This window comes from Ipomoea nil, unplaced genomic scaffold (assembly GCF_001879475.1).
Source record: "Ipomoea nil cultivar Tokyo-kokei standard unplaced genomic scaffold, Asagao_1.1 scaffold0302, whole genome shotgun sequence".
Lineage (NCBI taxonomy): Eukaryota > Viridiplantae > Streptophyta > Magnoliopsida > Solanales > Convolvulaceae > Ipomoea > Ipomoea nil.
In genome coordinates, this window is record NW_017616730.1 from 3572760 (window position 1) to 3595862 (window position 23103).

The 23103-nt window shown below is 38.4% G+C and overlaps 4 protein-coding genes across 6 annotated transcripts; 1 reads left to right on the plus strand and 3 right to left on the minus strand.

The window, feature by feature from the left end:
* The first annotated feature begins 721 nt into the window (after positions 1–721).
* On the plus strand, positions 722–2292 carry LOC109163523 (3-oxo-Delta(4,5)-steroid 5-beta-reductase). Its single transcript, XM_019312274.1, has one exon. It carries the CDS (start codon positions 1000–1002, stop codon positions 2203–2205), a length of 1206 nt encoding a protein of 401 aa, XP_019167819.1. The 5' UTR covers positions 722–999; the 3' UTR covers positions 2206–2292.
* Positions 2282–6511, minus strand: LOC109163509 (protein DAMAGED DNA-BINDING 2). Of its 2 annotated transcripts, none has more exons than XM_019312261.1 (11): positions 6177–6511; positions 5972–6062; positions 5388–5515; positions 5030–5152; positions 4843–4931; positions 4625–4745; positions 3909–4000; positions 3680–3809; positions 3207–3455; positions 2904–3100; positions 2282–2723 (listed from the first exon to the last, which is right to left on the minus strand). In XM_019312261.1, exons 1-11 carry the CDS (start codon positions 6420–6422, stop codon positions 2498–2500), a joined length of 1692 nt encoding a protein of 563 aa, XP_019167806.1. In that variant the 5' UTR covers positions 6423–6511; the 3' UTR covers positions 2282–2497. The 2 variants fall into 2 exon arrangements, with proteins under 2 accessions (XP_019167806.1, XP_019167810.1); XM_019312265.1 differs by having other exon boundaries at positions 5388–5571; positions 6177–6507.
* A 601-nt stretch (positions 6512–7112) lies between these two features.
* On the minus strand, positions 7113–11171 carry LOC109163520 (non-specific phospholipase C1). Its single transcript, XM_019312270.1, has 3 exons — positions 9778–11171; positions 7757–7933; positions 7113–7672 (listed from the first exon to the last, which is right to left on the minus strand). The coding sequence occupies exons 1-3, from the start codon at positions 10883–10885 to the stop codon at positions 7359–7361; spliced, it is 1599 nt and encodes a 532-aa protein (XP_019167815.1). The 5' UTR covers positions 10886–11171; the 3' UTR covers positions 7113–7358.
* Positions 11172–16067: 4896 nt separating this feature from the next.
* LOC109163498 (villin-1) lies at positions 16068–22592 on the minus strand. Of its 2 annotated transcripts, none has more exons than XM_019312249.1 (23): positions 22447–22592; positions 21983–22100; positions 21727–21826; positions 21563–21631; positions 21246–21482; positions 20992–21169; positions 20762–20894; positions 20324–20489; positions 20070–20220; positions 19736–19827; positions 19494–19649; positions 19350–19418; positions 19149–19217; positions 18877–19014; positions 18210–18338; positions 17955–18102; positions 17793–17803; positions 17481–17621; positions 17275–17400; positions 17125–17187; positions 16805–17024; positions 16557–16708; positions 16068–16463 (listed from the first exon to the last, which is right to left on the minus strand). In XM_019312249.1, the coding sequence occupies exons 2-23, from the start codon at positions 22036–22038 to the stop codon at positions 16350–16352; spliced, it is 2718 nt and encodes a 905-aa protein (XP_019167794.1). In that variant the 5' UTR covers positions 22039–22100; positions 22447–22592; the 3' UTR covers positions 16068–16349. The 2 variants fall into 2 exon arrangements, with proteins under 2 accessions (XP_019167794.1, XP_019167800.1); XM_019312255.1 differs by lacking the exon at positions 22447–22592 and adding an exon at positions 22207–22392.
* Between the last annotated feature and the right edge of the window lie 511 nt (positions 22593–23103).

Below are 23103 nucleotides of genomic sequence, written 5' to 3' on the forward strand. Positions count from 1 at the left end.
CTCAAATCAAAACATTATTGATGAACGAGATATATGCAGTCTAGTATTCGACCTCGACCCAATCTCAGTGCCAAATGAAACTTGGGAAACACGAAATCTTAGTGCAAACAACATTGAATTCCGAGAATTGAACACACTGCACAAGTGCACAGCATTCAAAGGTAAACCTAACCAGCAGGAAGCTAAGAAAAAAACAAAGGCTTTGCAAACGTGGGTGTCAGCCTGTCCCTATGATCATGGCCTATATACTATAAGATATTGTTCCATATTATATGCTACTACCCCTAAACTTGAGGTCACAGAAACAGTTGTGTTGACCCAACATTAAACAATTCAAGAAAAACCACTGCTCTATAGTTCCTTGCAACAAAGATGCCAACAAGGTAACGGCTGGTGGTCACAATCTGCTCCCTCATTCTACCCAATCACGAGGCACATTTGGTTGCCCATCTCCAAGTGGGTGTGGGATCTAACTTATTATTTTTTGTTCAGGCCGTGATGTGTCCTGAGCAAGTCCTAATTGTATGATATACCTTTAAGCCCGTACCATACTCGGATTAATCGTTATTTGCACCAGGTCAAGCCGAGGCAAAGTGCTGACCATATTGGTTTTTCCATAAGAGACAAAAAGAGGGTTCGAACTCCCGACTTTTCTTAAGAGATGAGAGTGCACGGCCACTCACACCAAGCTGGTTGATATAACTTATTATTATTCCCTTATTATTACCAAATGCCCCATCCACGATATACACATTCATCATCAGGCTGAGAATATATTGTGTAATTAACAATGAGTAACGTGATACAGTATGGATTTTGTTCTCTCCTATCCATTATTTAAGCTAGACTTAGTGCCCAAGTTTCTACTCATTCTAGAAGTGTTTCCCAGAAACAGGGAGATTAGGTGTTAAACCTAGCTTACTTAAAGGAGGTTTAGAAGATATTAAGACAGAAATAAGATCAGAGAGTATAAACTTTGTTGTTGATAAGGGGGAGGGGATGGGGATATGCATAGAGCCAAGCTACAAAACTATGTCAGTCAAAGAATCTGAGTGTATATTTGAAGAAAATCTGACCTGTAGATATGTTGCAGTGATCTTTGGAGTGACGGGGCTGGTTGGGAAGGAGATTGCCAGGCAGCTTCTGATGAGATCTGCATGGAAGGTGTACGGTGTTGCTCGGAGGCCTGGGAAGAACCCTATTCAACATCCAAATTTCCATTTCATTTCGTGTGATCTTCTCGACGCGGCGGAGAGCCGGCAGAAGCTGTGTTTGCTGGAAGATGTGAGTCATGTGTTCTGGGTGACCTGGGCGAGCGGTTTCCCCCTGGACAGCCCTGAATGTTACGAGCAGAACAGGGAGATGATGGCGAATGCGCTTGACGTCGTGATCCCCCGCTCGGCGGCGGCGCTGAAGCACGTTTCTCTCCAGACGGGGACGAAGCATTACATTTCGCTGACGGGGCCGCCACCGCCGGCGGCGGAGGAGGAGAGAGATCATCAAGGAATGCGGTTGTACGACGAGTGTTGCCCTAGGGTGGAGACCGGGCACAACTTTTACTATGTCCTGGAGGATTTGGTCAAGGAGAGATTGGCGGGGAAGGTGGCCTGGTCGATTCACCGTCCCGGTTTAATCATGGGGAGCTCCCACAGCACGCTGTACAACTTCATGGGGAGTCTCTGCGTGTACGGAAGCATCTGTAAACGCCTGAATCTCCCTTTTGTATTTGGGGGAGAAAAGCAATGCTGGGAGGAGATGGGGGTGGACGGATCGGACGCCCGGCTGGTGGCGGGGCAACACATCTGGGCAGCCAGTAACGACGCAATATATTCCACCACCGGCCAGGCGTTGAACGCAATCAACGGCTCAAGCTTCACGTGGAAGGAGATATGGCCGGCAATAGGACTGGAATTGGGAGTAACAGTGCCGGAAAACCCCTTCTCGCCGGATTTCACGTTTTCCAGGGCCATGGCGGAGCAAGGCCAAGTGTGGAAAGATATTGTGAGAGAGGAAGGGCTCGTGGAAACGGAGATGGAGGATTTGGCTAATTGGGGATTCCTGGATGCCCTGTTCAGATGCCCGGTGAAAATGCTGGGAACTCGAGAAAAAGCCGACCGCCTCGGTTTCACCACAAGATACAACACACTGGATTCAATAACATACTGGATCGCCGCCATGAGAGAAGAAAAACTAATCCCATGGTAGCCACCTCCATGGCTGTATCTTTGTTCTAGTGACTAAATTAGCAAAAACATCATTCATCTAATCATCTCCCAAATCATTAATCCAAAATCAGTATTAATATTAAATTAGCCATCACTGATCAGTATGGGTCAGCTTGCATACTACAAAAGTCTACAGCTAAGCAAAAGATGATCAAGGTGACCCACAGTACCAAAAGGAAAATATCCAGGAGGATAAGAAAACTATACAGATAACTGCACAAGTTAAATGTAGTTTGCATTTTGGGAGATCATTCATTCATTGGTGCTGAAGATCAACGCTTCTTCTTGATACTGTATTTAGTAGATTTTAAAGCAACTTTCTTGTTCTTAATGTTCTTACCATTGCTGGGGAACATGTCGCCATCAGATTCATCGTCACTGTCAGCACCAAATTTCTTCCGCTTTGCATCAGCAGCTTTTCCACAAACTACAATTTTCTCCTCCGCTCTTTGCTGTCCAGGCTCAGATTCCCCCGCAGGCCTCCAAATGAAAAGAGACCTGATACACAAATACACCCACAATTTCATATAGCATCAACTATCAAGCAAAAATTACAGGGATCAATATCCTAAATATAATGGTAGTTCGATTCCAACAGAAATTAGGTAGAACAACGTTAAAGCAACAAATTTAGATTGGATGGCATATGAAGTGTTAAAGATATTATTTTATTCAGACCTTGAACTACCCGATGCTAGAATATCGTCACGTGGATGCAACTTATTCACAGGACTGATAGTTGTTATGTTAGGATCCATCACTTCAGCAACTAACTGGCCTGTGGTGATATCTATAAAATCAATAGGATGCAAGGCAGTTCCATTATAGTTTTCACTTATGTAACGGCCAACGACAACAAGGGACTCTGAAGGATCCTGCATAGAGTACACTCTACTGTCAGACTAGTTGTTTAACTTGTCCATGTCCCTATGGACATGAATAAAATATAATATTTGTTAAATTGCAATGTGAATCGCTTACTTTTGGGTCCCACTCTGCTCGGAAAGCAGTAAGATGTCGATTGAAATCATGACTGTGAACAATTTCCCTGCTTGGAGTATCAAGGTTCCCAAATATTGAATCCCACACACGGATTCGATTATCCTGTGAAGTAGTAAGTATTTTGCTCCCACTTTGTGGGGAAAAATATGCGGAGTTAACAACACGCTTGTGTGGAAGGTTGCAAAGAGAAGATCCAGCTTTCAACTGACGCATATCCCAAATACGTGCCTATAATGCCAAGTCATTAGATCTTTTTTGCCATAAGTAGAGAGTCAATAACCAAAATTTAATAACAGAAACAAAGTGATAAGTAACCACTCTCCAACAAGGATTTTGCCGCTTTATCTTACTTTTTAAACATCAATAGCAGGGAATAGAAGATAAAAGAGTCAAATTAGCCAACAAACAATAGTAAATATCATACAGAATGAGTAAGAAATAATGGAACTTACAAAGTGATCATTTCCACAACTCAACAGTATATCTGGTTGAAAAGGATTGCAGTGCAGACCAACAACTTTACTACCCTTCTTGTGAATCAAAAGTGGTTCACCAATTACTTCATTGCTTCGCATGTCAATCCTGCAGAAATTAATGTAAATTAGCCCGTTCAATGTAGGTAAGTAATATCAGGATTACCAATAAGCTTTTGCATCAGAGTCAAACTCAAAGCATACATACATATAGAGGTATCCGAAATTATCTGCAATGAGAACAACACTTCTTTCTGGATTTACATCCAACCCATAAAGCATCCTCCAAGTGCTTGGTCCCTACAGGAAAACAAAACATAGTTTGTATTTGGATTTGCATGGGTTCATTTTACAGGATCAACTAATTAATGTAATACATGCATGCACTAGGTTATCCTTCACACTCCCCTATCCATAGCAATTGTCCCATGGAACCGGAAAAAAATAAAATAAAAATAAAATAAGATTACATGCAAATTAAACAGTTAAAATTCCATTGTGTTTAGCTGTCACTTACCTAGTTCTTGAGAAAAATCAGTAAGCATTTGTATCAAAGATTCAAAAAATATGGTAAAAGATAAAAGATGTTGATAATTAAACACAGTAAGAAACTTCACATGTAAAAGAAATCGCTAAAGCAAACAGAGGATGGTCATTTATGTCTTCAGAGAACAGATTCGATCCAATGTGTTATGATAGCTCTATACTAATCAAATGATATGAGCACTTAGTGCACTATTAGACTAATCTCCAAAGTTATGTAATGAGAAGAAAACAATATGAAGTATTAAAGATTCATGACTTGGTGTAAAGCATAACTGAGAGAATCAGACATCAACCAAAATATCATGCAGAACGCTAGCCCAGATATAGAAATAACTATTTAATAAACCTTCAAAAAGGTTTTTGCTTTAGAAAAATCACCTGCCACCCATTAGGATTAAGGTTCATCAATGACAATGAAATTCCAGTCTCTAGATCAGTGCAACTAACTGTTCCATCTGAAGATGCACCATATATTGATCCATCATTTGTCGGACTGAACCTATAGAGCATCCATTTATTTCATTCAGGAAAGTTGAAAGAGAAACATACCCAACACATGTATATGATTATGAGGAACCAAACAAGTAGGTGCTCACTTCATATTATTAAGTATGCAACCATGTATATTTCCATAAACTGTCTTCTCATGTACTTTCACAAAATCCCATACTCCAAGTTGTCCTTTCTTTAACACAAAACAAGATGAATACCGTCAGCAAACACATATTCCGTTGCAGACAGCAACTACTTGGCATATGAATAGAAGAAAATGCAAACATGTACCTTATCACCAGATAAAAGAATATTGCTGTTAGTAGGGTGGAACTCCAAGCATGTAACTCGTCTACTGTGATATCTAACAACAGCACAATGCACTTGATCTGGGATCACAAATGCTGGCTTGATCTGTAACATACGTGAAAATATAAATTTCACACTCATCAAATAATAACAGGATGTTGTCTAGAATAAACAAAAAGAGTGTCTAAGACTAGTTGGTGATAATGATCCTCTGAAAATTTCAGTCACATGACATACAACTATTAAGTATGATATATAGGTAACATGTCTATTTATGTGTTCGCACTATATTTCCAACCTAACAACTATCGTTTTTCAAGCAAAGTAAGAGAAAGCTTACAGGATGAATGCGGGGTTGAAGCTGGCGCTGGAAAAAATATTCCAAAGGATTTTGCGTGTTTTTACGTGGTGCTGGCACGACACCGAATTCCGTTGCCACTCGATGTGGACAAAACATTGTTGTATGCCCTTCAACCAGAATTTCAAAAGAGAATATTTTCTCCGAATCAAATGACTTTGATGAACTGAACTACAGCAATCAAAGAACAATTGGACTAACTATATCAAAATGAAAGACGCCACTACAGTTAACATATCACAAGGAACCAAGTAGCTTCATTAATTCACAGGCATCAGTGCATCAGTCAAAGATGTAAATTTCTTTCCTTTGTTCTTGAAGGTCAAGTGCCAAAGATAAACTGCAGTCATGCATTCCCATTCAATTCCTTTTTTTTTTTTTAATCTTCTTCATTAAAGATATATATGATATGAGCTAAAATGACAAATACTGTTATAATACAAATTTGGTGGGGCATTACACACTTAATCTGCAAAAACTTTGGATTCCTGCTAAAATCCAAAAACGGAATTCGCAACTATCCATAACTAAATGAAAACATATAAGCAAAAAATAATTAGAAATACCAGGCATTTTGCAGAGAAAACATGGCTTCATTGGGCAGTCAATGTAGGTTGCTCCCTTGAACCCTGCTTCATGGCCAGTTCTCTTACACACCTGTAAAAAAATTCATAATAAATAAAGCCAAACCAGTACATTTCCACGCTAAGCAACAAGCATCTAAACTAAAGTGCCGGAAAACGATCAAATTTTGGGAAATAAAAGCCTAACCTTACAGACTTTCTTAAGACTAATAGTGATCGGCTGTTTCCCTTTCTTCTTCAACGACGAGACGTCTTCTCCTTTCTCTTCAACGCCTTCTACTTTAACTTCCTCCACTTCTTCTTCTTCTTCTGATTCTGATTCCGCTACCAAGGCGTCTTCGACATCTTCTTCTTCCGACGAGCTTTCCTCGGAGTCCGTGTCGCGCTCGATCACCACTTTGGGGAAGGAAGTTCTTCTGGTCTGCGGGGGCATTCTGGAAGGGCGAGAGAAAGTATAGAGTCGCAGAGTGTGAAAATGAATAGAAGCAAGTGAAGCGACAGTTGAAGAAATGGAGGGCTTTGATGGTATACGGAGTCGAATTTAATTAATTTGGGGGCGGAAAATGGTGAAGGGAGTTGTTGAGGACCGACTTGACGGAAGAGGGCCTATCGGAATGCAATGACAATGGTGTCCTTGGCTCTACAACTATTATGGAAAATGGAATAGGGGTGTTTTGGACATTGATGTGCACTGTAATGGCGGGAGATTACGTGGCTCAAAGGTAGCCGTACAGAGATCTTTGTCGTCCGTGCCTCTCACGTGCCTACCAGGAATTGTTACCTTCTTAGTTTAATAGTTTTAAGTGGAAGTTACTTAGCATATAACCATTAATGTGCAATCTAACTATCAGTTTAATTATTTAGTTTAGACAGAACACATCTTTTAATTTAGTATAAATCCTTAAACATGACCTATAATTACATATTATCTAAGGTTTCGGTGACCTTCCACCATTTTCTAGCAACAATCACCCGTGACCAAATTGGTAGCCTTCTCTAGCTATTGGAAAAGGCCATCATAATTTCCTCAAATACGTATAGTCCATCAAAATTCTAAGAACTTTACAATTGTAATTTCCTCAAATACGACATTTAATTCCCGAGATAATTTTCATAATACTAAAATCTCAAATGTTTGACTTCTAAGATTCAAATGATTATACATAGGAATGATCACAATTTGATTCGAACAGTATCTAAAATAATTTATACATATAGAGATATATAGCAGGATACAAATATAGAGACAATTGAAATGGTTCTGAGCGACTATTTACATGCATTGAGGAGAGTTGATGACTTCCAACACCACGTGTGCCCACATTGCAGAAGGTATGTACGTACAATAACTGGATAAACTAGAATGATGTTAAGCACTGGCAGTTCCCAGTCCCACTGATGTTCGACTAGTCAGAGCTGGTCTCATTGTGACAATTGCTGATTCATTTGCTCCGGCTATTAAGGCAGCCCTTCCAGCCTCCAAGAACCTCTCGACTGCATCCTCTACGTATCGGTTGGCTTCCCCAACGTTCATGTCCTTCCCGATGTCAGGATAAGTATTTAGAACGTGATCGCCACAAAGCTGAGATGCAAGCTGGATCAGCTCGAGTTGGAATTCAGAGAGTTTGGCGTCTTCTTGAGGTCCCCGTGGCCTCAATGATTTTGTCACCTCCGGGAGTGTTTCTGTAAGGGGGTGATTGATTCCAAGTCACAAAGCATTCATGGATCCTGCTTCATCAATAAAAGGAAGGATGGGTTTGAACAAACCTGGACAATCATCACGGGGAGTCTGGCGCAGATGAAAGTAGCTGTCAAAGCTTCCAGCCCACGCGTCCCTTTTGGTCAAGAAGCTTGATTCCAGATTAAAAAGCCGCTTAACTGTTGCTGGTATTGAAGAATGTTCAAATTGTGAAGATGACTGTGGACCATTAGGTTCATGGATCACTGCAGAAAACATATGATATATCAATTCAAATGCAAGCCAAAACCGAATGGACACAAGCGAAGTATAAACAAGACTCTACTCATCATACTCTTACAACGACAGGATTACTGTCACTAACATGCCAATTAACTTCCAAACAAATAGAGACACTAATTGATATATATGGACAAAAGAAGAGGTTGTTGACTTGATAACCACAAGGTTACGAGTTCGACTTCCAGTAAGAGTGGCCTATTAGCCTTCTTGATTTGAGCCGATTAGCTATGGGCAACCTAAGTTAATTTACCTCCTTGTGGTTCTTTGCTAGCTGGGGTCACAAACTCACAATGCGAGATTTACCCTATACATATGATGGGTCAAGAGCTCATCTGTGAGGCTCCAATGGATTTTCTATCTGATTATGGATCAAGATATCAAATGCTTTATCTGTTTCTCCCACATGGTAGGGTCTGCAACAACTCAACAAGACCAAAGGACAGAGCCTACATATAGTTGGTACCAAGAAACCTTGAGAGACCCTTTTATCCCTGTTGAGCCAATAAAATTGAAAGAGAACAGTGCCCAAGAAAAACCTGCAAATATTAAGTGATCATGCAGTGCAGTAGAAGGCTCTTAAGCATTTTGCACATGAACACTGGCTAATATGAACTTCCCATTCTCTACTGGAATCTAAAGCCAAATATCCATCATTCAATCTAATGGAGAAAAGATTTGCTCTTCTATAGCATCCACCACATAGAAATACTCTCACTAATCACTATCCCTTTCTATTTCATATTAATAAATAAGTACTCCAATGCAACTCTAGCCAAGTTAGTTAGGTTGTTGACTAGGTAACTACAAGGTTACAAGTTTGATTCCAGCGGGAGCGATCTATTGGCCTAGCTTCTTGGTTTAAGCTTGTTAACTATAGACAATTTAGGCTAATTTACCTCCTTGTGGTGGTTGGGTTAGGCGGCAAGTTTTGCTCATCACTCAAAATAAGTCTCCTAAGTCCTAACAATCTAACACCTCTTTCTTGTCACTCAAAATAAGTCTCCTAAGTCCTAACAATCTAACACCTCTTTCAAATGCCCCAGCATACATTTTCTCCAACCATGCCCTGAGAGGTCCAGTATCCATTCCCTTCTCTACATGAATGGCCTTATACAGTCATGCCAAAACTTCAATATTCTTCTAAACTACAAGATAACAGCTTTTTTAACCCATGATTCCAATATATCAAGTCTGCAACAAACACCTCACTCATAGCATTTGATTTGAATATAATGACTTTCTGTGCTCCACCAATGATGAATCAAAACAAGATCCTATGTAAACTAAATCCTTAGGACAATAACAGTTGAACTATACTGTAATCACATTCAATAACTCATAACAATATAGACCGGGCAAACCCAACCAAGTTGGTCAGACTATTGATTTAGTATAAAGTTACAAGTTCGACTCATAACGAGAGCAACCTATTGGCCTTCTTGATTTGAACCAGTCAGCTATGAGCAACCTAGGTTGGTTTGCCTCATTGTGGTCATTTTACCGGCTATGGTCACAAAGTAGTGGCTGCAGGTTTCCCTTGTCATAAGACAAAACCAACCAAATTAGTGAAACAGTTGACTTGGTAACCACAAAATTAGAAGTTTGACTCACAATAACAGCAGCCTATTGACCTTTTTAGTTTGAGCCAGTCATATCATATGAGCAACTTAGACTGGTTCAAACGACCATATTTGCCCCGTGTACACCCTCACAGGTAGTGGTTGCGGGTTTTCCTGGTACTCAAAGAAAAAAATATATAGACATCTATAACAAAATTTAGGTCTTGGAAGTGCAAAGAAATACTCACCAGTGGCCTTGTCAATCCATGGAGAAATCAAGAGTGTTGGCACGCGCACGCCCAACCTATCAAACTGGAAGTAGTACGGCGCCGGTCCGATGATCCCATCGGGATTAGGCACGCCGGAAACTGGCGTCGGCACGTGATCATAGAACCCGCCGTGCTCGTCGTAAGTGATCAACAATGCCATTTCTTTCCACTGTGGACTGGCTCTCAGAATTTCATACACCTCCTTCACAAACTTCTGTCCAATCGCCACATCGTGCGAGGGATGATCGTCGTTTGCAGGGAAGATATTAACATCGAAGTATCGCTGTTCTATGACTACATAGTTCGGAAGCTTCCCCTTTTTCGCATGGCGCTTGAACTTGAGATCGTAGCTATGGAACTTGACGATATGCTTGAGTTGTCTGAGGGATTTGAAGAAGAGAGTGGCGGGGATATTTTGGTAATATATGCCGAAATCGAGGTCGTTTTCGTCCAAAGAGTCGAAGATGGTCTTCTGGGGGAATCCATGGATGAGATCTTTCCTCACATTGCTGGAGGCTCCGTGAGAAGTAGCGGAGTGGACGTAGAAGCGGTTGGGCTGAGTCGACGCCGGCACCGACGCGAACCACCGGTCGAAGACGGCGAACTCGTTCGCTAACTCGGTGTAAACCGGCACCAGCTCCGGTTTGAATCCTTTCATAACCGTCTCCTCCATACCCTCCACGTCCATACTCAATGCCTGCTGCACGAACCCGTTCATCGGCGCCGGGTTCGCCGACGTATCATCCGACCCGAAAATCTGCTCCCGCATTGCTTGAATCGAGTGCCCCGGGTCGGAGTCAATGAAGACGGCATCGTCGGAAACGAAGACCTTCGACGACGAGGGGTCGGAGGCGTTGACGTGGTTGAATTCAGAACCCGTCAACCCGTCAATATCGGGTCGGGACGCCCGGAGCCAACCGAGAACGTGATCGAAAGACCGATTCTCCATCACCAAAATAACAATTGTTTTAATGGGTCCATCGATTTCATGCTTCTTCTTCTTCCTTAAAGAGGATAAAGCAAAAGAAGGAGACAGTAGAAGGTAGAGAAACAGGAAAACTGTGAAATAGATCTTTCGTGGAAGCATTTTCCCAGCATCAATGAGAAAAATTCCGGCCACGGCGGCAGAAATTCAGAACGAGAATTAAAAGAAGAGCCCAGTGATTCTGAAACTTGGATTGACGTAAAAGTTAAAGGAGCAAAAGCATATGCTTTACTATTCTAGTGGAGGTTTAACTTTATGCGGTACAATTGAAGTTTAACTTAACGTTTGTCTGGGGTAGGCTATGAACAAGCAAATCAAAATCCTATGGTGATAAACTAAGCAAATCGTGTTAGATGTAATCATCAAAGACCTCATTGGTTGGATGCAAGCAAGCCGGCGAAGTGTTTGACATAATGCTTCAGGTCACTTTCATGGCTTCCAATCTCTCTCTCTTTGGGGTATCCTGTTACAGTGGAAAACACAAATTAAGCCACACAGAATAATGATATCATTGACTTTTTTGATAGGGCAAAATTGCCGTAAAAAGTCCAAGATTTGGTAGGAATTTCAAATACTTTGCCCTATTTGATTACATAATTATCTTATCAGTCAATTTTAGTTTATTTAATTATTATTAAATATTTAACTAGCATTTTATAATAATTTATTACTCTAAAATGTTAAAATTCAAAAAATTGGTCAAAACAATTTGTTCAATCATTTTTTTAAAAATGTCATTTTACATGTAATCAGCTATCCGCTAACAATTAATTTACCAAACATCTTCCTACAATCAACTAATGCGATCAATTAGTCAAACTCATTAACTCAACCAGTTAACAACTATTTACCAAACACCCATTTGTGATACCTGTTTTGGATTACAACTCTCAAAACGGACCAACGAAGAGGGTGGTGAACTCATAGGGTGTTTGGTTCATGAATTTACACACTAGAAATATGAATCAAATTTATAAGGGAATAAGGGTCAAATAGGCCACTCAAGTGCACACCAAAGTGCAATTAGGCCATTGAACTAAAAAAGAATGCAATTAAGCCATTGAACAACACAAAAACATGCAATTTAGCCCAAAATGACTTGTTTACCTAGAGTAGCAAGTTACCAATTTCAAAATTAATTTTTTAAAATAACTTTTAATAAATAAATAATTAAAATATTAATAAATAAATAAATTTATTAAAAAAAAAAAAAAAAAAAACAACCAGAAACTGCCGGTCGGAGACGAATCGTCTCCGACCGGCTTTGTCTCCATGGCCGGAGACGGAGGTGGCCGGAGACGAATCGTCTCCGGCCATGGAGACGACGTCCTTCGTCTCCATGGCCAGGGAGACGAAGGGACCCTTCGTCTCCCTGGCCATGGAGACGAAGGTCTTTGTCTCCATGGCTGGAGACGTAGCCGGCCGGAGACGATTCGTCTCCGGCCGGAAGTTTCTGTTTTTTTTTTTTTTTTTTTTTTTTAATAATAATAATTTAATTATTTATTTATTAAAAATTATTTTAAAAAATTAATTTTGAAATTGGTAACTTACTACTCTAGGTAAACAAGTCATTTTGGGCTAAATTGCATATTTTTGTGTTGTTCAATGGCTTAATTGCATTCTTTTTTAGTTCAATGGCCTAATTGCACTTTGGTGTGTAGTTGAATGGTCTATTTGACCCTTATTCCAATTTATAAGACAACTTTTAAAACCACAATTATAGGTTTTGATTACCCCTTCAATTAATAATTTCATTCCCTAATTAAAAAGGAGTATCATTTTATCTTATTAGTAATCTAACTCTTAAATTTGGACTAGTACTTTTAGATTTTTCTTTTTAATTTTTTTTTGATATTTTTTGCTCATATCGATGTTTTAAATGTCATTATATTATGATTAATTACCTTGATTTTTGTTTTTTTTTTTAAATTTTTAAAGCATTTATTCCCATTATAGGGTCATACACAACCAAACATCAATATTGGTAGTCATTTCAATTCCACCATACTACCAAACATGCAAAACACTTTCACCAAAACTCATTACTATTACCAAGTATTTGATTCCCATTGCGATTCCAATTCTCATGTGCGAACCAAACACACTCATAATCTGTCATAACTTGTCACGATTGTTATATTGTGGACCAATGTCTGAAAACGGCGTTGTTTATTTAAGTAAAGAAACGACAACCGTTTCTTTTTAACAAATCTTGTATTTTTTATATGTTCATAACAAAATGAAAGTATAGTGTATATAAAATGAAATTGTCTTGCAAATTGTATTTATACTATCAAATGAAACTGTAATTGAATTGAAATGATACTTTAGTTGTGTTGAAATGAAATTACAATATGTATAAAATGAAACTGAATAACATGTCTCACGTATTGAGTGTATATTGTCAAATAGAACTGTAGTTGAATAGAAATGATACTTTAGTTTTGCTGAAATGAAACTACAGTTATTGTCAAATGAAATTGTAGTTGAATAGAAATAATATTTGAATGTATATTGTCATATGAAACTGTAGTTATATCGAAATGATATTGTAGTTGTGTTGTAATGAAACTATAGTGTATATAAAATAAAGCTGAATAATAATTTCACATATCTAAATGCATATTGTCCAATGAAATCGTAGTTGAATTAGAATGATAATTTAGTGGTGTTGTAATAAGACTGCAGTGTGTATAAAATGAATTCAATAACATGTATCACTGTAACAAGACTATTGTATGTATAATGTCGAATGAAACTATAGTTGAAACAAAATAAAACAGTAGTTTTGCTGAAATGAAACTACAATATATATAAAAGAGTTAATTACCAAAATGGTCCCTTGACTATAGCGAAATTACCAATTTGGTCCTTGACTATTTTTTTGACCAATTAAGTCCCTCAACTTTAAAAATCTTAACCAATTTGGTCCTCTGTTTGTTTGACCTTAGTCAACTGTTAACTTAGGACCAAATTGGTAATTTGCTATAGTCAAGGGACCATTTTGGTAATTAACTTCAAGGGTGGGTAATTCGGTTTAGTTTTCTCGAACCGAATTGTACCAAACTAGTTAGATTCGGTAATATACCGAACGGTAATAGATTCTTGTATACCGAACGGTTCGGTAAAAGTTCGAACCGAACTGAATTTGTTCGGTAAAAATCGAACCGAACGAATACCGTTTGAACTTTGGATTACTATTTTGTTATATATTAGATTTTGGATATAGACTATGTAAATACCATAACACATAATATATAACTTTTGATAACAAACCATAAAGAAATCAAATAAAACATTTACCAGAGATACCCGTGAGAATATGAGCTGAACGACAGAGCAAGTAGTAAGGGACTTAGATTTACTTTTTATTTATTTATTTATTTATTATTATTATTATATTTTTTAAAAAAAATCAAATGATATTCGGTTCAGTTCAATTTTTTACTGAACAATTCGGATCGATTTTTTATCGAACCGTTCGGTATACAAGAATCCAATACCATTTGGTTGTTCGATATATTACCAAACCAAATTAGTTCAGTTCGGTTTGGTGCGGTTCAGTTCGAGAAAACTAAACCGAATTGCCCACCCCTAAAGTTAATTACCAAAATGGTCCCTTGACTGTAGCGAAATTACCAATTTGGTCCAAAGTTAACGGTTGACTAACGGTCAAACAAACAGAGGACCAAATTAGTTAGGATTTTTAAAGTTGAGGGACTTAATTGGTTAAAAAAAATACTCAAGGATCAAATTGGTAATTTCGCTATAGTCAATGGACCATTTCGGTAATTAACTCTATATAAAATGAAACTGAATATGTTATACAAATAGAACTAATTACGCAGAACGAGTGTTATTTCTTTTCATTAAATGTTGCACGGTCCACAGTAAAATTTGCCAACTTGTCATTTGATAGTGCGGGGAGGGCTAAGAGCATCCGCATCAGTTGGGAAGAATGTGGGGATAATGTAAGAGTGATTAGGAAAGAGAATGGGAGAGGGGAGAGAAAAAAAGAGAGAGAAAAAAAAAAAAGAGAAAATTGATTTTTAAAAATAAAAAATAAAAAAACTGATGCTGTCAGGCGCGCCAGGACTGCACGCGCCCGGCTTTTGCCTAGTTGTGCGCGAAACGCGCAAAGCCTTACTTTAAAAAAATAAAAATAAAAATTCTGACATTAAACCACATTTTGCAAGCTCATTCTTTTCCAAATAACCTATTACCACATCAAGTATTATGTTTGGCTTGAATGATTTATTTATGAAATAACTCCACTTGAATCACTAGTGTGGATGCTCTAAGGAAACATCAATCCAACTTACGAATAATTATATGACAAAATCCTTGTTCTCAAAAAAAAAAATATGACAAAATCCTTAGCTCAAATCACCTCTATTATATGACGAGGCAAGCAAACCAGCCCATTTTAGCAGTTCTATTTGGGATGTTGAGATCTCCTATTTCCCATTTATGCGTTGTCTAGTTTCAGTAAGGCTTAACGCATGTTCTCAACCAAATCTATTTTATCTTGTCCAAAATTATTATGTGAATTAAATAGATTGGGCGATCATAACTTATAATAAAATTGACCTTTTTTTTTTTTTTTTTTTTTTTTGAGGGTGGGGGGGGGGGGGGGGGGGGGGAGGGACCAAACAGGAGTATACCAACCCCTATTAATTGATTATTATTATTATTAAATAAAGAAGTTACAAATGGAAGTTGTTCACTGACAGGGACTCCAATAAATTTTCTATGTTAAAATGACAGGATTTTAATTTATGCAAAAACATTGTGAGAATGACAGGTTTCTTCTAACTTAGGATAAACCAACTGCCCAATACCGTCATACCAACAAGCAGGAAAAAAAAAAAAAAAACAAAAAAAAAAAAAAAAAAAAAAACAAAAAACTAATGACATGACAATGGTTTAACCTGGTTGGCTGGTTCTGATTACGCAACTCGCAGTTTACCTCTCTACAGTGGCTCTAGAGGCAGAGTCATGTGAGGTTAGGATTAGTCCGGCGAAATTGGAATCACCTAAGTTAAAAAAAAAAAAATATTAATAATAAAAACTAATGAGCCTCTAAGATAACCAAGGTTATATTTGCTTGGTAATGTACGATTCTCATGTTTGGTTCAGGTTATATAACTTTTCTAAGAAATGTCACATAACCTCCGCATTAAGTTTTTAGCTATTGGAAGGGAATGTGAGATACCCTCCAATTTCTTATGTAATCTCACATTCCCTTGTCTTAGTTACTAATGTTGGGCTTTGTGTAATACCCCATCTCAAATAAAGAATCCAATGATTCTTCTGATCCTTTAATAAAACTTTAGAAAACTGTTTCAGAGGTTATAAATATTCACTCAACAGGAAATGAAGCCATTAAATCAAACAAATTTGGGGACAAATGTACACCTCAGAACAAAATTAGCCACACTGACAAATCAGCACACATTAGATCATGACATAACAATGGTTGAAATTGCAGAATGTTTGGAACAAAATCCTATGTTTGACTGGATTTCTACTGTCTGTAAGTTTCTTTATCAACACAACACAGATATCAGAAGAGATGAAGAGTCATCTTTAGCTTGTTCTGTTTCCACCTGGGAAGCCCATAGAAGCTGCTCCTTCCCATTCCAAATTTCTCTTGGAACTCCTCATCCGATAAATGCGCCTGTAAACATCATTAACGGAAACCTCAATATTATTCTTAGAATATTGTAAATTTGTTGTATTATTCTGTCTTATTTAGGCTTAAAGCAAGTACCTCTCGTCTGGTTATGTCTATGTCTGTAGCCGGGTTCGTTGACACTATTGTCAGTTGTTCATATGGATATTTTGGCAAATTTGCATCAGCCTCGATCTGACTGCTTTTCGGGATGCCAATAGTGGTGGCCTTACCGGTAGGCACAGATAATCCTTTAACAAAACAGAAACGTTTTATACATTAATGGAAAGCACGTAAACTCAGGTGTGCACGAGAATATGATTAGATTCCTTAAAACGCATCCTTACCATTGCCATTACGATGTTCTGATGATCCTGGAAATAGCATCCGGGTAACAGAAGCTGCGCTAGGAATACGGCGGATACTCTCTGAAGATTTTGCAGTCGAGCCAGAAATGCTAGGCGATAAACTTCTTCTTCTGTGCCCATTGGCACCAACAGAACCACTTCTCGAATTAGTTGGGGTAGTTTCCATTGAAAACGCTTTCCATGAGCCTTTTACGGGCGCCTAAAATGGTGACAAATTCGCATAAATGAAGACGAACATATTATTATAACTTAAAAACTGCAGAAACGCGAAAATTTGAACTTCAGACAATATCACTTACTTCCAGCTTTTGATGTTTTCCCTTCAAAATAGCAAGCTTCCGCTCAAACGAGTTGCCAAGCATCTGAGACCATTAAAGTAACGAACTTTTATCAGAAATGATATCTGCCATATCTTCAAAATGCATATTTGTGAGAGGATTTAAGCTTACATTTGCCTTGGAAGAATCCCATTCGAAACATTGAGTAAAGAACGGGGGCTCACACCCTTCATTTATAATATAGATGGGAATATCGGGAGAAAGCTTTCCAATGGGAGTCTCCTTACCAAGAACTTTCTGTATTCGAACAATAAACACTATATATCAATGAACTCCATATGAAATTATCTGAAAGGATTTGTATCTAAAAGTTTTACCGGGACAAAATCAATAGCTTCCCGCTTCGAGTTAATACTCGAATTGCGTCCTATCCACACATAAATTTCCCGATGGCAGTTGAGTACCAGCACGTCTTCAGTAGTAAGATCATCCTGGGAGAAATTAAATATCTCTTTGACCTGCAATTTCGAAACCGACAATTTGAGAATTCGAGATTGCTTTAATCCTAGTTATCTGTATCCTAAATGCATTTTCTGGGGAATACGATATTCTCTGAATCTTAGCATAACGATGTAGCAACGATTAAGCTCGGGATTTCTGTAGAAAAGATAGTTAAGAATATAAAGTACCTTGATATCGTCTGGTTGGAAAAGTCCAACCGTGTTGCAGAAAGAGCGAGAACCCACCATTAGACATTATTTTAAAACAGTTAAGATCTGCAGAAATTATGAAAAGCGGAAAGACATTATCTTTCAACAGGGAGTATCCAGAAGCAAATATGTGTGGCTAACCTTTAGTAAAAACGCATACAAACAATTGTGGATCTTCCATGTACGTCTTTATTTCTTTTTCCCTGGAGAACTCGGACTTGCCTCCCAGAGCGTTCCAGAAGGCATCGGGTTCGTTACCTTCTCTCACTGTGACTGGCTGCCATGTCGGCTGCAAGTGGCAGAAAGAAACACATTGCTTATGATGCTCATGAAGAAAATTAAAAGTAGAAAAAAAAAAAAAAAAACAATAATATCCCCAAGGAATTAAACACGAACATTTATCATTTCGAGCAGTCTGTCAAGAAGATCGTGGTCTCTTGATGATGCAAGATTTCCAACCCAAGTGAATGTAGATGTGTCCGTCCTCAAGATGTAACAATAGGACGAGTTGAGAGAACTTGAAACCTGCAAAAGTGAAAGATAGTAAATCTTGACATAGCAATGGAATCAAAATTATGGCTATGAGGCCCGTTGTTGGACACCTTAACTGCACAGTTTACTCTTGCTGGGACTCACGGAGCGGTAACCAATACGCCAAAAGCTATAGCTAGTAGCGAAGGGGCAATTTTATTTCCTTATACCGCCACATTTTCGAGAAGTAGGGTGCTTGACTTGGCCCTTCAGGCTTCAGCCCAACAATCTCCCGAGCCACCTGGTGCTGGACTTGGCCCTTCACCAGCCTCCGCCCAACACCCGTAATATTAGTAACACCTTGCACCCTTGCCTTTGCCCCCTCCAGGGAGGTTGCATTGTGTTGGGCGTCGACCGGGTTTTCCGAGTTCAACCCCTGCTCGATTCGAGACGTGGCGTTGTGGCTTACCATGAAGGGATGTAGTTAAATAGTTAATGTCTACCTACTTATCACCAATTGGTTTTAAGTAGGATATGGCAACCAGATAGCCATTATTAGTCTTTACACATAAAAATAGAAAATATTGCTTACGTGATCAACTTGGAAGGCTTGCATGTTACATGGACTAGTTCCTTGGATTCGGAAGAGACCTATCTTATTGTCATCAAAAGTATCATCTTCAACGCCTTTCTCATCAAGGAACTTTTTATATCTAGTACTCATACCTCCCTGCACCACATGAAATGGTTAAGAACAAAAAAGAGGAAAAGCGAAAGAACTTCAAGACAGTGAAAGTTCGGAACGCAAGTAAATGGTTTCGTATAAACTAGGACTTTCATTACCAGACATTTCGCGATACATACCTTAAAAACAATCAATGCCTTGAAAATTAAGAAAAATAGACTCGGTTCATTACCCTCAAAGATCTGAGCCTGAAACCAGATATATAAGCCAAGAATATAAAGAAGGATCTGTTGATCGTTTAACAAATATCAAATACCAGCATATTATACAAAGCAAAAATAGTGCAAATATTTTCGAGGGGAGAGAGAGAGAAGACAAACCATGACTGTATCACTCTTTGTGGAATCGGCAAGATCAATCATATGGGACATTGCATCGGCCCTGTCCTCCTGCAATGCGAAATATTTTCTTGGTAAGTAGGCATATTTTTAAGCATCATTCTTTTAGAAACCGTTTAGCCTTACCGCAACACTTTGACGACCAAGCCAAGTATAGAATAAGTTCTCCTCCCTTCCATTATTATGAAAAGTATACTGGATAACGTAGCAATCCCCGTTGTATAGTTTTGATTGCTCCACAGAAGGAATAAGAGTTCTATCCTCACAACTTATCCGCCAAACCTTATATTATAACCATAAAAAGTAAAAAAAAATTGATCAAACAAAAGTTATCATTTCAAGATACAGCAAGTCTTCTTAGCAAATACCTTTAGTTTTCCGCTTAAATCAATAACTTGGTGGTCATCTTCATCGGCATCAGGAAGCTCCTTCACTTCATAACCCTGGTGCTTAAATATCGCTGCAAAAATATTAACAAAAAATTGAATCACCCCTTCAAAAGCAAATCCATAGGTTTAAGCCCTAAACCTGAGGGCCCCTCACCCCCATGCCCTGGGGATTGTGAGAGGAAGTAAATCGCGAGATGTGGCTCAGTGACACCCACACTCAACCTTTCGACCACTGAGCTATGCCCCGGGGGCAATTACTACTCTATACTCTATATTATATTACATTCCTATTTCCATATCAACAAATACAAACCTGCTACTTTTTCTCGACCTTCTTCGTATAACTTCGGCTGTACAAATTGAGGCCAATCCCTAAAGTTTGATCTGAACAAAGCAGTTTCTGTTCCCTCGGTTAAGAAGGTTAAATGGGTACAATCCGATCTGCCCTGAGATCTGAGGATCTCCTGGAAAAAAAAAAAAAAAAAAACATATTTGGGCATGTGATAACCAATTCATTCAAATTGACAATTCATTCAAGAGAGATGTGAATAGTTATATAAATCTTACTTCTGCAGCAGAAATTGAAGTTTTCCGCTCCGTAACTGATGTGCGTTTTCCCATCCAAAGGAAAAGTTCGGTATTACAGTCCAGCATGTAGCACTTATTAGAATCGAGCATCTCCTTGTTTAGAGCACCGGATCCAATCTCGCATAGCTTTCCCTGAGTGTTTATCCTGCCAATTAGAAAGTTCGTAAAATTTAAATCCAAATTTGACTGATTGTAAGATTTCAGTTTATTTTGTTTCCTCTAATCGAAACCTGTTAAATTTGGAACGCCATAAAAAACCAATATCCATAACCGGGTGAACTCAAAGTGGACCGAACAGGCACTAAGATTGGGCAACCACACTAAAAGATTGAATCTAACCAATTAGCTAGTCTAACCATAGCCTTATAAATCTATATATTCTCTCCTCCGTGATTGTAGAGTGTAGATAGTACTCACCAGAATAGTTTCAGCAGTGGATTCTCGGTTGCTTCTTCGACACCAGAGGGTAAGCCCTTCGGGATGGGGGCATAACCCCCAAATAAGCTCCAGAATTCCCCGACATCAGGATCACCAACAAATTTCCCGTCATCTACATCAATTAAAAGCAATTATAATTACAATCCGAAATCTATTGATACATATCATAAGATGAAGGAAATTATACGAATAATCAAACTATGCCCGACCTATAGTTGCAATGTCGCAGTTTCCATTATGCTTGTTCTCTCTAATATATTGAACAACCTCCAAAGCTTTTGCCCTTTCTTGAATGCTCGAGTTACACCCACTGAAAATGAATATCTTCGATGCAGTGTCGAGTATAAATACATCTTCGTGGTTCAAGGATGCCCGAGTAAAAGGAACCTATCATCCAGAAAAATTTACAGTTACCATTTAGGCCATTAAACTCATTGAGGTTAAATTACGAAACAAATCTTACTTCTTTAACATGAACAACGTGATCTCCCTTGCACGTTAACATGCTGATCGGGTATTCCTTGCTCTTTTCATTTGCTTGGCCTCTCGAAAACGTGCCTTCAATCGGGATAATACAAGGCTTAAAATACGACAAGAACTTCTCGGTTTCTTCCCCTTGAACTTCTCGATATTGTACAGTGTAGGACCCGAGAGCTGCATCGAGCTCAAGAGCTTTGTCTGACACCAACTTCGAATCTACCTGTATTTTTGCCACTGCCTTTTTCAGTATTGGTTTGACTCGAAACGTAAATCACGGAGACAAAGAGGATCGCTAGAAACCTGTTTAGCATTAGTTCCGATCCAATAGTGTATATCGTGCTGACAGATTCCAGTTTTAAGCAGCACCGTCTGAGCAAGAAAAGAAACAGTATCAGGTAAACCAAGAAACGATGGGAATCCCCGAACAATAATATATACATATCTATTTTTGTTTTGAAACTTACATGTAAAACTAGGTAAGTGCTTCCAGAATAGAATTTCCCATGGAATGATTTCGGGACTGGGACTAATTGAAGATTCTCTACGCCCCAGATATCCAAACCACTTCATTTAGTAAACAGTTAAGGATAACTCATTGAACATCAATGCAATTAAGCCAATCAGATCAGAAATGAACATAATCCCCACTTAAAACGGGATAGATTCTGCTATCCAAACAAAAACAAAACAAAAGTGAACAAGAAATATTGACGAGGATACGGTTTGGCTCCTGCTCCCTGAAACGCTGGATCCACGTCTTTACCAAACAGTGCCATTGCCTTTCAATTTTCAAACATCTGATTCTCAACAATCCATTACAGAATAACTTGAAATCAGCCTGCAGATTAACCATTGTTCATTTAACTATCATCACAGAGAACAAAATGCCACATTCCACACTAAACCCCCAAAACCCTTTGGGGTCAAACCTCTAAAATACACACCCATCATGCTCAGAACCACATATCAAATCAGAAATGCTGATAAAAGCTAAACCCAAACTGTATAACATAACAAAGATTCAAACTTTAGCCGCCCAGATTCTTCTTACGCAGAGTTCAGACCAGCAAAGAAACATTCTATCGATTCTAGCAAGCTTTTACAACAAAACAATACTGTACATAACATTGTGTATTAAAGGAACAACACAAAGAAAATGAAGACTATTACTGAGTACTTCTTACCAGATAATTCTTACAAAACTCCTGTCAAAATCAGGCTTTGATGATTTTGGGGGTCAAGAAAGAAACAAAAGAAAGCCTGCTTGGGTTGAATAGTTCAAGAAGACAGAGAAAGTGAACAAAAAGCGGGATATGCGCTATGAGGCAATTATGCTGCTTTCCTTTGACAAATGAAAGCAAATGTTTATTATTTCAAAAAAAAAAAAAAAAACAGACAAACATAATTAAGGCAGTGCTAATTGCTGAATGCTGATCCTAAACTCTGACTGACTGTCTGTCTGTGCTGTAATTATGGTTTCTTTACAGTTGGTTGCTCTATCATAGTAGAGTAACATTTACGGTAATTACAATCACGGTAGAATTGTCATTACCAATTAATATGTTGCCCAATACAGAAAATTGTAGGCCCTTGTAGCACACAGCTCAGCGATGGGCCATATATAGTTGCTTTATTTTATGACATTGATGACTTGATGATCTGTTGAAATAAAGGAAAGAAATGTCGTGCTCATCATTATTCACCAAATTCCCTCCTTACAATTACTTTCTTATTTGCCTACACGGGCTTTGCTCAATTCAGTATTTAAAAAAAAGAGACTAAAGGTTTAATTTGATAACGAGAATGTAGAAATTATATTTAAAGTGAGCATTTGACATATC

Coding starts and splice junctions, on each gene's coding strand:
- LOC109163523 (XM_019312274.1), top strand. CDS start 1,000: ATGGGGATATGCATAGAGCCAAGCTACAAAACTATGTCAGTCAAAGAA.
- LOC109163509 (XM_019312261.1), bottom strand. CDS start 6,422: ATGCCCCCGCAGACCAGAAGAACTTCCTTCCCCAAAGTGGTGATCGAG. Junction 5,516..5,971: donor TTTTCTCTGCAAAATGCCTG/GTATTTCTAATT, acceptor TTCTGGTTGAAG/GGCATACAACAATGTTTTGT. Junction 3,810..3,908: donor AATTTCGGATACCTCTATAT/GTATGTATGCTT, acceptor TAATTTCTGCAG/GATTGACATGCGAAGCAATG.
- LOC109163520 (XM_019312270.1), bottom strand. CDS start 10,885: ATGCTTCCACGAAAGATCTATTTCACAGTTTTCCTGTTTCTCTACCTT. Junction 7,934..9,777: donor ATGGATTGACAAGGCCACTG/GTGAGTATTTCT, acceptor TGTTTTCTGCAG/TGATCCATGAACCTAATGGT. Junction 7,673..7,756: donor TCCCCGTGATGATTGTCCAG/GTTTGTTCAAAC, acceptor ACCCCCTTACAG/AAACACTCCCGGAGGTGACA.
- LOC109163498 (XM_019312249.1), bottom strand. CDS start 22,038: ATGGCACTGTTTGGTAAAGACGTGGATCCAGCGTTTCAGGGAGCAGGA. Junction 20,895..20,991: donor CTGCGACATTGCAACTATAG/GTCGGGCATAGT, acceptor TAATTGATGTAG/ATGACGGGAAATTTGTTGGT. Junction 19,218..19,349: donor CAAAGAGTGATACAGTCATG/GTTTGTCTTCTC, acceptor ATCTGGTTTCAG/GCTCAGATCTTTGAGGGTAA.